This window comes from Oryx dammah, unplaced genomic scaffold (assembly GCF_014754425.2).
Source record: "Oryx dammah isolate SB20612 unplaced genomic scaffold, SCBI_Odam_1.1 HiC_scaffold_11, whole genome shotgun sequence".
NCBI classification, from domain to species: Eukaryota; Metazoa; Chordata; class Mammalia; order Artiodactyla; family Bovidae; genus Oryx; species Oryx dammah.
The window spans coordinates 46459079-46473149 of record NW_024070195.1 but is presented as its reverse complement, the minus strand read 5'-3'; the positions used below and the strand labels follow the sequence as shown (position 1 = coordinate 46473149).

General features: G+C 36.2%; 1 protein-coding gene across 1 annotated transcript in view; it reads left to right on the top strand.

Moving 5' to 3' along the window:
• Positions 1-14071, top strand: part of COL21A1 (collagen type XXI alpha 1 chain) — a 152731-nt gene that overhangs the window by 84783 nt on the left and 53877 nt on the right. Inside the window, exons 12-15 of the mRNA XM_040249057.1 lie at positions 2204-2257; positions 2718-2771; positions 3358-3411; positions 3616-3698. Coding sequence (XP_040104991.1) covers positions 2204-2257; positions 2718-2771; positions 3358-3411; positions 3616-3698 — 245 coding nt within the window. The remainder of the gene's footprint in view (positions 1-2203; positions 2258-2717; positions 2772-3357; positions 3412-3615; positions 3699-14071) is intronic.

Here is a 14071-nt window from a genome sequence, read left to right as displayed (position 1 = left end):
GCAATGGACAGGGAGGCCTGGTGTGCTGTGGTCCATGGGGTCGCAAAGAGTTGGACACAAATCAACAATTGAATTGAACTGAACTGACTGAACTGAGAATGGTTTTTAGGGGCACACACTTGAGTTGTACCTTCCCAGAGGCTGTGTTTTGACTGAACTTCTTTTAAAGGCCTTCTCCAATTTCATTATTTGCCTATTAGAGATGGGGGTTAAAAGGTGTATTCTCCCCATCCCAGTATTTTTAGACTTGGTCTATTCTTTTAATTGCAACTTGCAAACTGGCTGATTCTTTTCTGAACTGATCTCTTTTATAGTTACCTTTTCAAATGTAGCCAATACCAATTGATTCATGATACTGTCATTCTTTTTTTTTTTTTTTTGGTTCTTTGGCTAAGTTCATTGGATGCATTCCTTGCCTTTACAATTTATTACAAGCTAAGTTTTCACGGCATTACATGAATCACTGTATTTATAACCTCCAGAAATTATTTTTCACTGGCCACTACCTAGCCTCAGAGCCACCACCATATTTATTTTTTTAATATTATTATTTGGCAGCTTCTTTTTGCTAGTAGATAAATTTTTATATTAATCAGGCTAACCTGATTACTTAGGCTAACCTTTCCTGCAGTAACTGATGACTCAACTGCTCAATGGCAAACACAGCAGCATTTGTCTTTCACATTATAGAACCATTGTAGGTAGACACTGGCTGACTTTTACAACTTCTTTGCTACCTATTACTTTTAAACCTTGGACACTACTTGGCTGAGTGTATTGGGTCTGAGTTGCACTTTCTTGTGTTTTGTATTTTGTAGATATTGCCTTAGTAGTCTCCAAGCATTTTACTGTTTCTCTGCACCTCCCCTCTTCGTTGCTGGATATTAATATGGATGCTGTGCCTTTTAGTTTTACTTAAAAATCTTGCTTATGCACGAGGGTAGTTTTGTTCAGATTTTATGTTCTCTTGGTTCCAGTGTGGGTTAATTTTCCTGGTCTTCTCACTTCCTCTGAGGTTGGTTTATCTTATCTCCAGGAAAATATCACCAGTTTGAAGATGGTGTCTTCTATAAGTAGTCAAAGAACGGAATTCTTAGGTGAAACTAGGTTCATCCTTAAAGTGAGTTCAGTTTACCCTTCTTTTTGTACTTTTATTAAGTACTGATTACTCAGCTAAATTCCATGTTATCAAGAGTGTATCTTTGTCTACCTGACCTTCAACTCTTATCTCAATTCAGACAGATAGTTCTCTCACCTTTAACTTTATGCTCAAAAACTGAAAAATGGGGTAGTAGGTAACCATGTGATTTGGTGACTTGGAATTTAGGGTGGAAAGAGTTGCCTTTCAAGGATTCTATGCATTGAATAACTGTCAACTCTTTAAAATGTGTGAATAAACAACCTTCATTAAAAGTGAGATTTTTAAGAATTACATCTATCATAGATAACTGGTCACATCCTCTTCTCTCTCTACCAGACAGCTAAGGAAATCATAAATTTTTTGTAGGCAGTGTCTTAATTTGCCTAAATAAATGTGAATTAACCTAAATCTTGCTGAGTGAGCCATTGGGCTTCTCTTGAAACTGTGTCTTGACAATTAAGATTTTTGAACCTAAGACAACAGCACTAAGTCTCACAGAAATAAGTGTTAAAATTATGTCCACCAAACATCACACTGTTGTGATTTTCTCCATCTCTCCTCTTCTGGAGAACATGTAGATCCTTCCCTCTTCATAGACACATATGAATAGACACCTAACATGAACAGTTTACTGAGATCAACAGTAGGAGAAAAATCCTCCGCAGAATCCTAGACTTTCATCTCAACTCTATCTGCACTGAGCTGGGACCTCAGAGGATGGCTCTCTCAGCAGAGTGTTAGCCCTCGGCCATTTCCATTAACTCCTAGGTCTTGCCACGTAAGAGCCTAGGTGTTTTTAAAATGGATGGCTGCTCTCTAAGGGTGGGGTGAGAACTACTGATGAGATTCCCCTGGCCTCTCATATTCTCCTCCTCTGATCATAAATGAAACTCTGCTAAAAGAGGATTAGTCTTTTATAGGGACAGGGTTTTAGTGTAGATGTATATTTAACTGTTTGCAGATTTGTTTCCAATAGATTTTGTCAAGAATGAGGTGGAAGAGTATATATTGATATTTTTAGGCTGAAATGTGTTTTCTTTAATTAATTTGTTTTATTTTTAGGGTGACCGTGGACTTCCTGGTTTTCCTGGGCTTCATGGAATACCAGGATCAAAGGTTGAAGAAATCTGTTCTTTATAAAATTAAGCAATGTTTCACTTTACTTCAAATTGAAAGCACTCTATGTTATAAATGTGCTATCAATAAATGCTCATATATTAAATGACTAGGTTAAGATTAATACATAGTTTACATAAAGCTTTTACAAATTTCCTTTAAAATTTTCAGCCATAAATCTTATAGTATTTAAAAATTGATGAGTAACTGATTATATAGAAATTCTCTTAACCTTTATAAAGCCCTATTAGAGTAACAAATGCCCTCACTTTTCCTTGCTTTTGCTTTATAAAGCCTGGGATATAAAACTTTTATAAACAAACTTTAAATAATTTTATTTCTATTTTGTTCTGATGTTAGCATATTAAACTCCATTGTGTATAATTGGTGTTTTTCTTTAATCTATAAGAGAAATACTAAATGCTTCTCTAAAATTCAGGATTTATATTTTGTCTTTTAGGGTGAAATGGGCCCCAAAGGAGAAAAAGGATCACCTGGATTTTATGGCAAAAAGGGAAGTTTAGATCCCAAAACAGTATCATATTGAACTTTTAATATAATGGAAATAGAAAATTGAAATTTCAGTCCAGTCCATTCTTCTGGCAATTAGCTTTTTCACCTTTCTCTGTGGGGTTTATTCAGAACAACGAAATAATGGAAAAATGACTATTCACGGTTATACTTGATTTTCTATAAGAATACTTTGTGTTATTGACCCTTCTGAACTTTCCAAATATTTATAGATAGAGATTACTTGGAAGTAGTAGCTGTTTAACAGTGTGTCCTTTGAGAATCTTATTTTTTCCCATTGAAGGGAGATTATGTTCTCTCTATATTTAAGATACACATTTCTTTTTAATTCTGCATAGATGTGGTTTCTGTGTTTAGATGCTTTTAATAATTCTTCATCCATCTTATTCTCAATGTCATATTGTGTCCTGGTAAAATAATGCTTTGCCAAAAGCTGCAGGGCCATTACAAGCTGTGGTTCCACAAATTCTATCAGTCTATGAGGAAATTATCTTTCTTTCCTATTTAAGTTTGACTTGGAACTTTAAAACCTTCTTGTAAGAATTGTTTTTGTTTGTTTTTAAAAACAGGGCGCAAAAGGCGAAAAGGGAAATGCTGGCTTTCCTGGCCTTCCTGGACGTGCTGTGAGTTTGAGAGAAAATTTTCTTAAGGATTTTACATTAAATAAAATTTATCCTGTACTGTCTTCTTTTAAAAAAGAAACAAAACCAATACAATATTGGAACGTACTTAACCTCCAATTAAAATAAATAAAAAGAAACATTAGTGCAAAAATATATTAAAATTAAAAATATATATATATTAAAATACTTGTCCTTATTTTTCAGGGAGAGCCTGGAAGACACGGAAAGGATGGATTAATGGGTAGCCCTGGTTACAAGGTATTTACCAAAAAAGATTTCTGTAACTAGTGAGTGATTATGACAAAAATGTACAGATACTAGACTTTTGTTTACATATGACATTGGTATAAAATGAATGAACTAAAAGTTGTAATTTAAAGATCATAATCAATTTATTTTGAATATATCATGAATTCTTATGTGTTGGAAATAAAATCCCAGGATATTAGAAGCTTCTTCAAGGAGCCATTCAGATAGGTTTGTTTAGTGGATCGGAGCCACAGGTACTTAGCTGTGTCTTCCAAGGGATCGGACTTTTTTTTCCGAGAGTAGGGGAATGAATCCTCAACCCTAACAATTTTAACCTTAATCCTGATAACTTGTGTGATATGAATATGGAAGAACTAGAGTAAGAAGAGTGGGGAAGTGCCAATGACTTATCAATCCTGAAAAAACTCAAAGGCACGTGCTCCTATGATGGTGGGTGAACACCATCTTATTCTTACATAAAGAAGTTTTTTTGGGTCAATTATCAAACAGAAACAGTCTTTCTATAGTGTGACCTATTAAATAAAAGGACATCAGGGACTTATGTATATTCAAGTCAATATATCTGGAATAAGCCAACAGTCCACATCATTATTCTGCTGTGTGTTTGTTTGTTTGTTTTGATCCCTAGGAGAGAATTTGTGTAAATCCATCAGCCAGCAAGACCACTTGGTCAAGCATTAGATTAGAGATGTCATCATGTTTCCTAATGGTCACAACTTTGAAGGCCTCACTTGCTCAAAAATTCAGTTCAGATTTCCTGGATCTATAGGTGTTTTCTTTTCCTTTGAAAACATTGTCCATTTTTTCACTTAAATTTATGGAAGTTCTCCAAATGTCAAGTGAGTCCTTAAAGATTACAGATAGTGCTTTCTGAATGTACAGCACGGGGCTCTGTTTTCAAGAGTTCAATCATGTCTTATTAATTATATTTGACTAGTTTTGTGTTTTATTTCCTATTTGTTTACTGATTAAGCAAGTATTTATTTATACTTTGTAGGTACTAGACATACAGAAGAGAACAAAACTCTCATGGGTTTTATAATCTAGTCTTTTGATGTTTTTAGAGAACACAGATTCTTATATATATACAACTTGGAGAGTTTACACATAAGTATGTACAGTGTACCCTCACCACAATTGACAGAATGCACATATCTGTCACCTCCAAAAATTTCCTTCCTTCCCCTTTATTATTGTTTATTATTTTTTATAATATGAGCACAATATAAGATCTACCCTCATAGCAAATTTTAAAGTTTACAAAGCAGTATTGTTATCTGTAAGCCCTAAGCTGTATTGTACAGTAGATTTCTAGGACTTATTCATTTTGCATAATTGAATCTTTGTATTCTTTGACCAATACTTCCCTGTTTCTCTTTCCCCAGCCCCTGACAAAAATGATTCTATTCTCTGCTTCTGTGAATTTGACCATTTTTGGTTCCTCATGAAAGTGGGACCGTGTAATGGTTATCATTTTACATATGGCTTATTTCACTAGCGTATGTCCTCCAGGTTATCCATGTTGTTGAAAATGGAAAGATTTATTTCTTTTTTAGGTTGAAAAAGATTCCTCTGTGTATGTGTGTGCACATTTTTAAAGTCATTCATCTGTCGATGGACATTAAGTTTCTTCCATGTCCTGGCTATTGTGAATAATGCCGCAGTCAACCCAGTAGTTTGGATATCTCTTCAAGGTTTTCATTCTTTTTGTTATATATGCAGAAGTGATATTGCTGGATAATATACAGTTTTATTAATTTTTTGAGGAACCTCCACATTGTTTTCTATAGAGAATGTACCAATTTACATCCCTATAATAGTGTACAAGGGTTCCAGTTTTTCCAAATTCTTGCCAGCACTTTGTGTGTGTGTGTGTGTGTGTGTATTTATAATAATGCCAACTGATAAGAGGTGATATCTCATTGTAGTTTTGATTTGCATTTTCTTGATGATTAGTGATGCTGAGTACCTTTTCATTTACTTGTTGGTCATTTGTGTGTCTTCTTGGAGAAGTGATTACTCAGTTCCGTTGCCTGTTTTTAAATGGGTTATGATTTTTTTTCTATTGAGTTGTAGGAGTTCCTTATATATTTTTTATATTAACTCTTTATCAGATATGTGACTTGCAAATATTTTCTTCCATTCCATAGTATGCCTTTTCTTTTCATCTTGTTGATGATTTCCTTTGTTGTGCAGAAGCTTTTAAGTCTGATAAAATCCCAGTTCTCTACTTTTGCTTTTGTCATCTGGGCTTTTGGTTGTATGAATATTAGGATTGTTTTTGCTGTTTATTTTATTTTATTTATTTATTTTTTAATTAATTAATTTATTTTTAATTTTTACTTTACAATTCTGTATTGGTTTTGGCATAGATTGACATGAATCCACCACAGGTGTACATGCGTTCCCAAACATGAGCCCCCCTCCCACCCCCCTCCCCACAACATCTCTCTGGGTCATCTCCGCGCGTCAGCCCCAAGCGTGTCATATCCTGCATCAGACCTAGACTGGCATTTCGATTCTTACATGATATTATACATGTTTCAATGCCATTCTCCCAAATCATCACATCCTCTCCCTCTCCCTCTGAGTCCAAAAGTCTGCTATACACATCTGTGTCTTTTTTGCTGTCCTGCATACAGGGTCATCATTGCCATCTTCCTAAATTCCATATATATGTGTTAGTATACTGTATTGGTGTTTTTCTTTCTGGCTCACTTCACTCTGTATAATCGGCTCCAGTTTCATCCATCTCATCAGAACTGATTCAAATGTATTCTTTTTAATGGCTGAGTAATACTCCATTGTGTATATGTACCACAGCTTTCTTATCCATTCGTCTACTGATGGACATCTAGGTTGTTTCCACAAGAACCCTCTATATGCTGCTTACAAGAGACCCACCTCAAAACAAGGGACACATACAGACTGAAAGTGAAGGGTTGGAAAAAGATATTCCATGCAAATAGAGACCAAAAGAAAGCAGGAGTGGCAATACTCATATCCGATAAAATAGACTTTAAAACAAAGGCTGTGAAAAGAGACAAAGAAGGCCACTACATAATGATCAAAGGATCAATCCAAGAAGAAGATATAACAATTATAAATATATATGCACCCAATATAGGAGCACCGCAATATGTAGGACAAATGCTAACAAGTATGTTTTTGCTGTTTATATATAAAAATGCCATTAGGGTTTTGGTAGGGATTGCATTGAATGTACAGATCATTTGGGGTTGAACAAACATTTTAACAATATAAAGTATTCCAATCTGTGAGCTAGGAAAGCTTTTTCATTTATTAATTAATGTCTTTAATTTCTTTCATCAATATTTTATCATTTTCAGCATTCAAGTCTGTCACTTCCTTGGCTTAGATTATTCCTAAGCATTTTATGATTTTTGATGAAATTTTAGGATTATTTTCTTAATTTCCTTTGTAGATGGTTCATTGTTATTGTATAACAGTCACTTATTTCTATATGTTGATTTTGTATGCTGCAACTTTACCGCATTTGTTAGTTTTAGCAGTATTTTATGTAGTCTTTAGTGTTTTCCTTATGCAAGATCATATTGTCTACAAACCGAGAATTTTAGTTTTTCCTTTCCAATTTAGATATTTTTAATTTCTTTTTCTTGCATTACTGCTCTGACTAGTACTGTCAGTTCTATGTTGAATAGAAGTGGTGGATGTGGGCATCCTTGCCTTGTTCTTGATATTAGAGGAAAAATCTCCACCTCTTTACCACTGAATATGATATTAGCTGTGGGCTTTTAATCTATGGTCTTTATTGTGTTGAGGTAAGTTTCTTGTAATTTGTTGAGAATTTTTGTCATGAAATGGTGTTGAACTTCATCAAATGCTTTTTCTGCATTTATTGAGATGATCGTGTGATTTTTATCTTCGTTCTATCAATGTGGTATATCCGTACTGAACCGTCTTTGCATTCCAGAGATAAATCCCACTTAATCATGATGTATGATCCTTCTGATGCACTGTGGAATTCAGTTTCCTAATATTTGTTGAGACTTTTTGCACGCATGATCATGAAGGATATTGGTCTGTAGTTTTCTTTTCTTGTACTGTTTTCTTGGGCTTTATTTGATACTGGTCTAATAAGTTTGGAAGTGTTCTTTTTTTTTCTTAGAAGGCTGTAAGGTGGATTGGTATTAATTCTTCTTTCAGTATTTCGAAAATTTACCTGTGAAGTCATCTGTTCCTGGGACTTTCTTTATTGGAAGGCTTTTGATTGCTTATATCAGTTCAGTTCAGTTCAGTTCAGTCACTCAGTCATGTCCGACTCTTCACAACCCCATGAATCGCAGCACGCCAGGCCTTCCTGTCCATCACCAACTCCCGGAGTTCACTCAGACTCACGTCCGTCGAGTCAGTGATGCCATCCAGACATCTCATCCTCTGTCATCCCCTTCTCCTCCTGCCCCCAATCCCTCCCAGCATCAGAGTCTTTTCCAATGAGTCAACTCTTCTTTATATAGTCTTCATTTTTTGTCATTGGTCTATTCAGGCTTTCTGTTTATTCAGTCTTGGTACGCTGTAGGAATTTCTTTTTTTCTAGTTTGTCCAGTTCTAGTTTGTCCATATAATTATTCATAAGAGTTTGACCCTTTAAAAATTTATTTTGAGTCAATTGTAACTTTTCCCTTTTTATTTCTGATTTTGAGTCTTGGCTATTATTATTTTTTCTTAATTAGTCTCATAAAGAGTTATTCTTTTTATTAAAAAAAAATCCAAACTCTAGCTTTGTCTTTTTTTTGTTACTATTGTTTTCCTATTCTCTGCTTCATTTATTTTTCTTCTAATTAATTATTTCCTTCCTTCTGCTAGGCTTCCCTGATATCTCAGTTGGTAAAGAATCCACCTGCAATGCAGGAGACTCTAGCTCAATTCCTGGGTTGGGAAGATCCCCTGGAGAAGGGAACAGATACCACTCCAGTGTTCTGGCCTGGAGAATTCCATGGACTATATAGTCCATGGGGTCACAAAGAGTCAGACACACCTGAGCAACTTTCACTTTCACTTTCCTTCTGCTAACTTGGGCTAAGTTTGTTCTTCTTTTTCTACTTCCTTGCCCTTTCTGATATTAATCTAGGTGATACATTCACATGTATATACCCACAATTGTAAACTTCAGTTTACTCTTTTTAACAGCTTATTGATAAATAAGTCACATATCATACATTTACTCATTTGATGTATAAAATTCAATGGTTTCTAGTATATCTACAGAAAAGTCAGTGGCACCCCACTCCAGTACTCTTGCCTGGAGAATCCCATGGATGGAGGAGCCTGGTGGGCTGCAGTCCATGGGGTTGCTAGGAGTCAGACACGACTGAACGATTTCACTTTCACTTTTCACTTTCATGCATTGGAGAAGGAAATGGCAACCCACTCCAGTGTTCTTGCCTGAAGAATCCCAGGGACAGTGGAGCCTGATGGGCTGCTGTCTATGGGGTAGCACAGAGTTGGTCATGACTGAAGCGACATAGCAGCAGCAGCAGTATATCTACAAAGTTACTCAATCAACACTACAGTTTAATTTTAGAACATTTTCATCACCTCAGAAAGAAACCCATTGGCAATCACTCTGACTCTACACATGGACATCACCATCTGGTGGTGTACTGACATCACCATAGTCAGTACTGAAATCAGATTATCTTCTTTACAGTTGAAGATGGAGAAGCTCTATACAGTCAGCAAAAATAAGACCTGGAGCTGGTTGTGGCTCACATCGTCAGCTCCCAATTGCAAAATTCACGCTCAAATTGAAAACCAATGGCTTAGGGAAAACCACTAAGCCATTCAGGTATGACCTAAATCAAATCCCTTATGATTATACAGTGGAGGTAACAAATAGATTCAAGGGACTAGATCTGTTAGACAGAGTGCCTGAAGAATTATGGACAGAGGTTCATAACATTGTATAGGAGGCGGTGACCAAAATCATCTCTAAGAAAAAGAAATGCAAGAAGGCAAAGTGGTTGTCTGAGAAGGCTTTACAAATAGCTGAGAAAAGAAGAGAAGTGAAAGGCAAAGGAGAAAGGGAAAGATATACTTAACTGAATGCAGAGTTCCAGAGAATAGCAAGTTTTAGTAGAGGTGAGAAAGCCTTCTCAAGGGAACAATGCAATTAAAGAAGAAAAAAATAGAATGGGAAAGACTAGAGATCTTTTTAAGAAACTTGGAGATACCAAGGGAACATTTCATGCAAATATGAGATCAATAAAGGACAGAAATGGTAGGGACCTAACAGAAGCAGAAGATATTAAGAAGAGGTGGCAAGAATACACAGTAGAACTGTACAAAAAAGCTCTTAGTGACTCAGATAACTATGATGGTGTGGTCACTCACCTAGAGTCGGATATCCTGGACTGTGCAGGCAAGTAAGCCTTAGGAAGCATTACTACAAACAAAGCTAATAGAGATGATGGAATTCCAATTGAGCTATTTAAAATCCTAAAAGTTGATGCTGTTAATGAGCTGCACTCATTATGCCAGCAAATTTGGAAAACTCAGCAGTGGCCACCCTGCTCCAGTATTCTTGCCTGGGAAATCCCATGGACAGAGAAGCCTGGTGGGCTACAGGCCTAGGATCACAAAGAGTCAGACATGACTGTGCAACTAACACTTTCACAGCAGTGGCCACAGGACTGGAAAAGGTCAGTTTTCATTCCAATCCCAAATAAAGGCAATACCAAACAATGTTCAAATTACTGTAGAGTTGCACTCATGTCACATGCCAGCAAGGTTACGCTCAAAATCCTTCAAGCTAGGCTTTAACAGTACATGAATGGAGAACTTACAGATGTATAAGCTGATGTAGAAAAAGCAGAGGAACCAGAGATCAAATTGCCAACATATACTGGATCATAGAAAAAGCAAGAGAATTCCAGAAAAACATCTACTTCTGCTTCATTGACTACACTAAAGACTTTGACTGTGTGGATCACAACAAACTCTGGAATATTCTTAATGAACTGGGACTACCTGCCTCCTGAGAAATCTGTATGCAGGACAAGAAGCAACAGTTAGAACCTGACATGGAGCAATGGTTCAAAATTAGGAAAGGAGTATGTCAAGGCTGTATATTGTCACCCTGCTTAATTAACTTATATGCAGAGTATATCATGCAAAGTGCAGAAGTGGATGAATCACAAGCTGGAATCAAGATTTCCAGTAGAAATATCAATAATCTCAGATAAGCAGATGATACCACTTTAATGGCAGAAAGTGAAGAAGAACTAAAGAGCCTCTTGATGAAGATGGAAGAGGAGAGTGAGAAAGCTGGCTTAAAACTCAACATTCAGAAAACTAAGATCATGACCTCTAGTCCTATCCCTTCATGGCAAGTACATGAGGAAAATATGGAAACAGTGTCAGATTTCATTTTATGGGGCTCCAAAATCAACGTGGATGCTGATTGCAGCCACAAAATTAAAAGAAGCTTGCTCCTTGGAAGAAAAGCTTTGACAGGCCTAGACAGTGTATTAAAAAGCAGAGACATTACTCTACCAACTAAGTTCCTGTAGTCAAAGCTATGGTTTTTCCATTAGTCATGTAAGGATGTGAGAGTTGGACCATAAAGAAGACTGGGCATGGAAGAATTGATGCTTTTGAACTGTGATGCTGGAGAAGACTCTTGAGAGTCCATTAGACACAAGAAGAACAAACCAGTCAGTCCTAAAGGAAATAAACCCTGAATATTCATTGGAAGGACTGGTGCTGAAGCTGAAGCTCCAATACTTTGGCCACCTGATGTGAAGAGCTAATTCATTGGAAAAGACCCTGATACTGGGAATGATTGAAGGCAAGAGGAGAAGAGAGTGACAGAGGATGAGATGGTTGGATGGCATCACTGACTCAATGGCCATGAGTTTGAACAAGCTCCAGGAGATGGTGAAGGACAGAGAAGCCTGTCATGCTGCAGTCCATGGAGTTGCAAAGAGTCGGACACGACTTAGTGACTGAATAACAACAACATACTCAACCTCTCACCTACTTTGTTTCCACATGAATTTGCCCATATGGACATTTCATATAAACCACGTGGTCTTTTGTGGTTCATCTCTTGGCCTATTCTAACATTTGTGAGGTTCTTCGATGTTTTGCCATGTATTAGTACTTTATTTCTTTTCATTGCTGATAATATTTAATTGTTTGAATATATGGATATTATTCATTTATCAGTTCATAGACATTTGAATTGTTGTAATTTTAGGCTCTTATAAATAGTGTTTTATGAACATTTGTGTACAAATTTTTGCATGGACATGTGTTTCCATTTCCCTATATTTTTGATAATGAAATATCTGGAGAATATAATTATATTTAACATTTTTAAGTTAGTTCACTCTTGATATTTACTTTCTTGCTAGGTCCATGCTACCCTTAATATTTAACTTTGGTTATGTCCTGAATTTTCTAATTAGTGTGGATCTTCTAATATAGTTAGGTTAATTTCTTCTTGTCTGTTTGAAATTTTTTACTAGAGTCATTCACATTTTTCTAAAAGTCTATTTAATTAAAAAGATAGACTTTCTTTCTTAGAGACATTTTAGGCTCACAGCAAAACTGATCAGAAAGTACTAAATGTTTCCATATACCTCCTGTCCCCTCCTCCTATAGATTTCCCCAGAATTGACTTCTCATACGAGAGTGGCACATTTTTTTTTTTAACAATTGATGAACTTACATTTACACATCCTATCACTCAAAGTCCATAGTTTACATTGGTGTTCATGCTTGATATTGTACCTTCTGTGGGTGTGGTCAAATATATAATGACGTATCCACCACTACAGTCTCAAACAGAATAACTTTACTGCCCTAAAAATTCTCTGTTCTCTACTTATCTTCCCCTTCCCCTAGCCTCTGACAACCACTAATCTTTTTACTGTCCCCAAAGATTTTCCTTTCCAGAATGTCATAGAGTTGGAATTATATTGTGTGTAGTCTTCTCAGATTGGCTTCTTTTACTTAGTAATATGTGTTTAAGACTCCTTAGTGTCTTTTCATGACTTGATAATTCATTTGTTTTTAGTGCTTAATAATATTCTTTTGTCTGAATAGTCTGCAGTTTATATTTCCTTTTCGGAATGTTTGAATAATGAATCATACCTGATTTTTTCTGACCTTATTAAAATCTGTTTTCTTCCTCCCACCCAGCTTTTTGTTTTGGAATTTTTCAGTCATACAGAAAATGGAACCACATAAATATATGAGTATCTATTTCTAAAATTTGTTTTTTTGTTGAGCCACTGGAAAGTAAATTAGACTCTGTGCATTTCTCTCCTAAACACTTCAGCTTATATCTCCTAAATGAAAGGCGTTCAGTTGTGTCTGACTCTTTGTGACCCCATAGACCGTATAGCCTGCCAAGCTTCTCTGTCTATAGAATTCTCCAGGCCAGAATACTGGACTGGGTAACTATTCCCTTCTTCAGAGGATCTTCCCAACCCAGGGACTGAACCCAGGTCTCCCACATTGTGGGCAGATTTTTTAACCATCTGAACCACCAGGGAAGCCTGTACCTCCTAAGAATGTTTTAATTCCATCATGATGTCCAAGAGATTTAATGTCAATATAATACCATTTTCTAATATTCAAATTTTCTAATTGTTTAAAAAGAGTATCCTAAATAGCTATTTTTACACTTGATACAATCAATATCTGTGCATTGCATTTGGTTGTGTATTGGTCAGGGTTGCTCTAAAGAAACAATATCATAGGGCGTATGTATGTGTGTTTATATTGTTTATAATATATGTGTCAATATATAAATGTATATTCGTATATCAAAATACATATTTATGTTTTCATGTATGTTATATATATTTTATATAGAGAGGGGTAAAGAGGTGTTGGTGAGGGAAAGGGTGAGGGAGAGGGAGGGATGGAGATTGATAAATTGACTCATTCATTCATTCAAAGGAATTGTCACATGCGTTCATGTGGACTATACTTTCTGTCACTATAGTTTTGCTTCTTACAATGTCAATTAAATATAATCACATAATATTTAAGGCTATGGTTTTTCCTGTGGTCATGTATGGATGTGAGAGTTGGACTGTGAAGAAGGCAGAGCACCGAAGAATTGATGCTTTTGAACTGTGGTGTTGGAGAAGACTCTTGAGAGTCCCTTGGACTGCAAGGAGATCCAACCAGTCCATTCTGAAGGAGATCAACCCTGGGATTTCTTTGGAAGGAATGATACTAAAGCTGAAGCTCCAGTACTTTGGCCACCTCATGCGAAGAGTTGACTCATTGGAAAAGACTCTGATGCTGGGAGGGATTGGGGGCAGGAGGAGAAGGGGATGACTGAGGATGAGATGGCTGGATGGCATCACGGACTCGATGGATGTGAGTC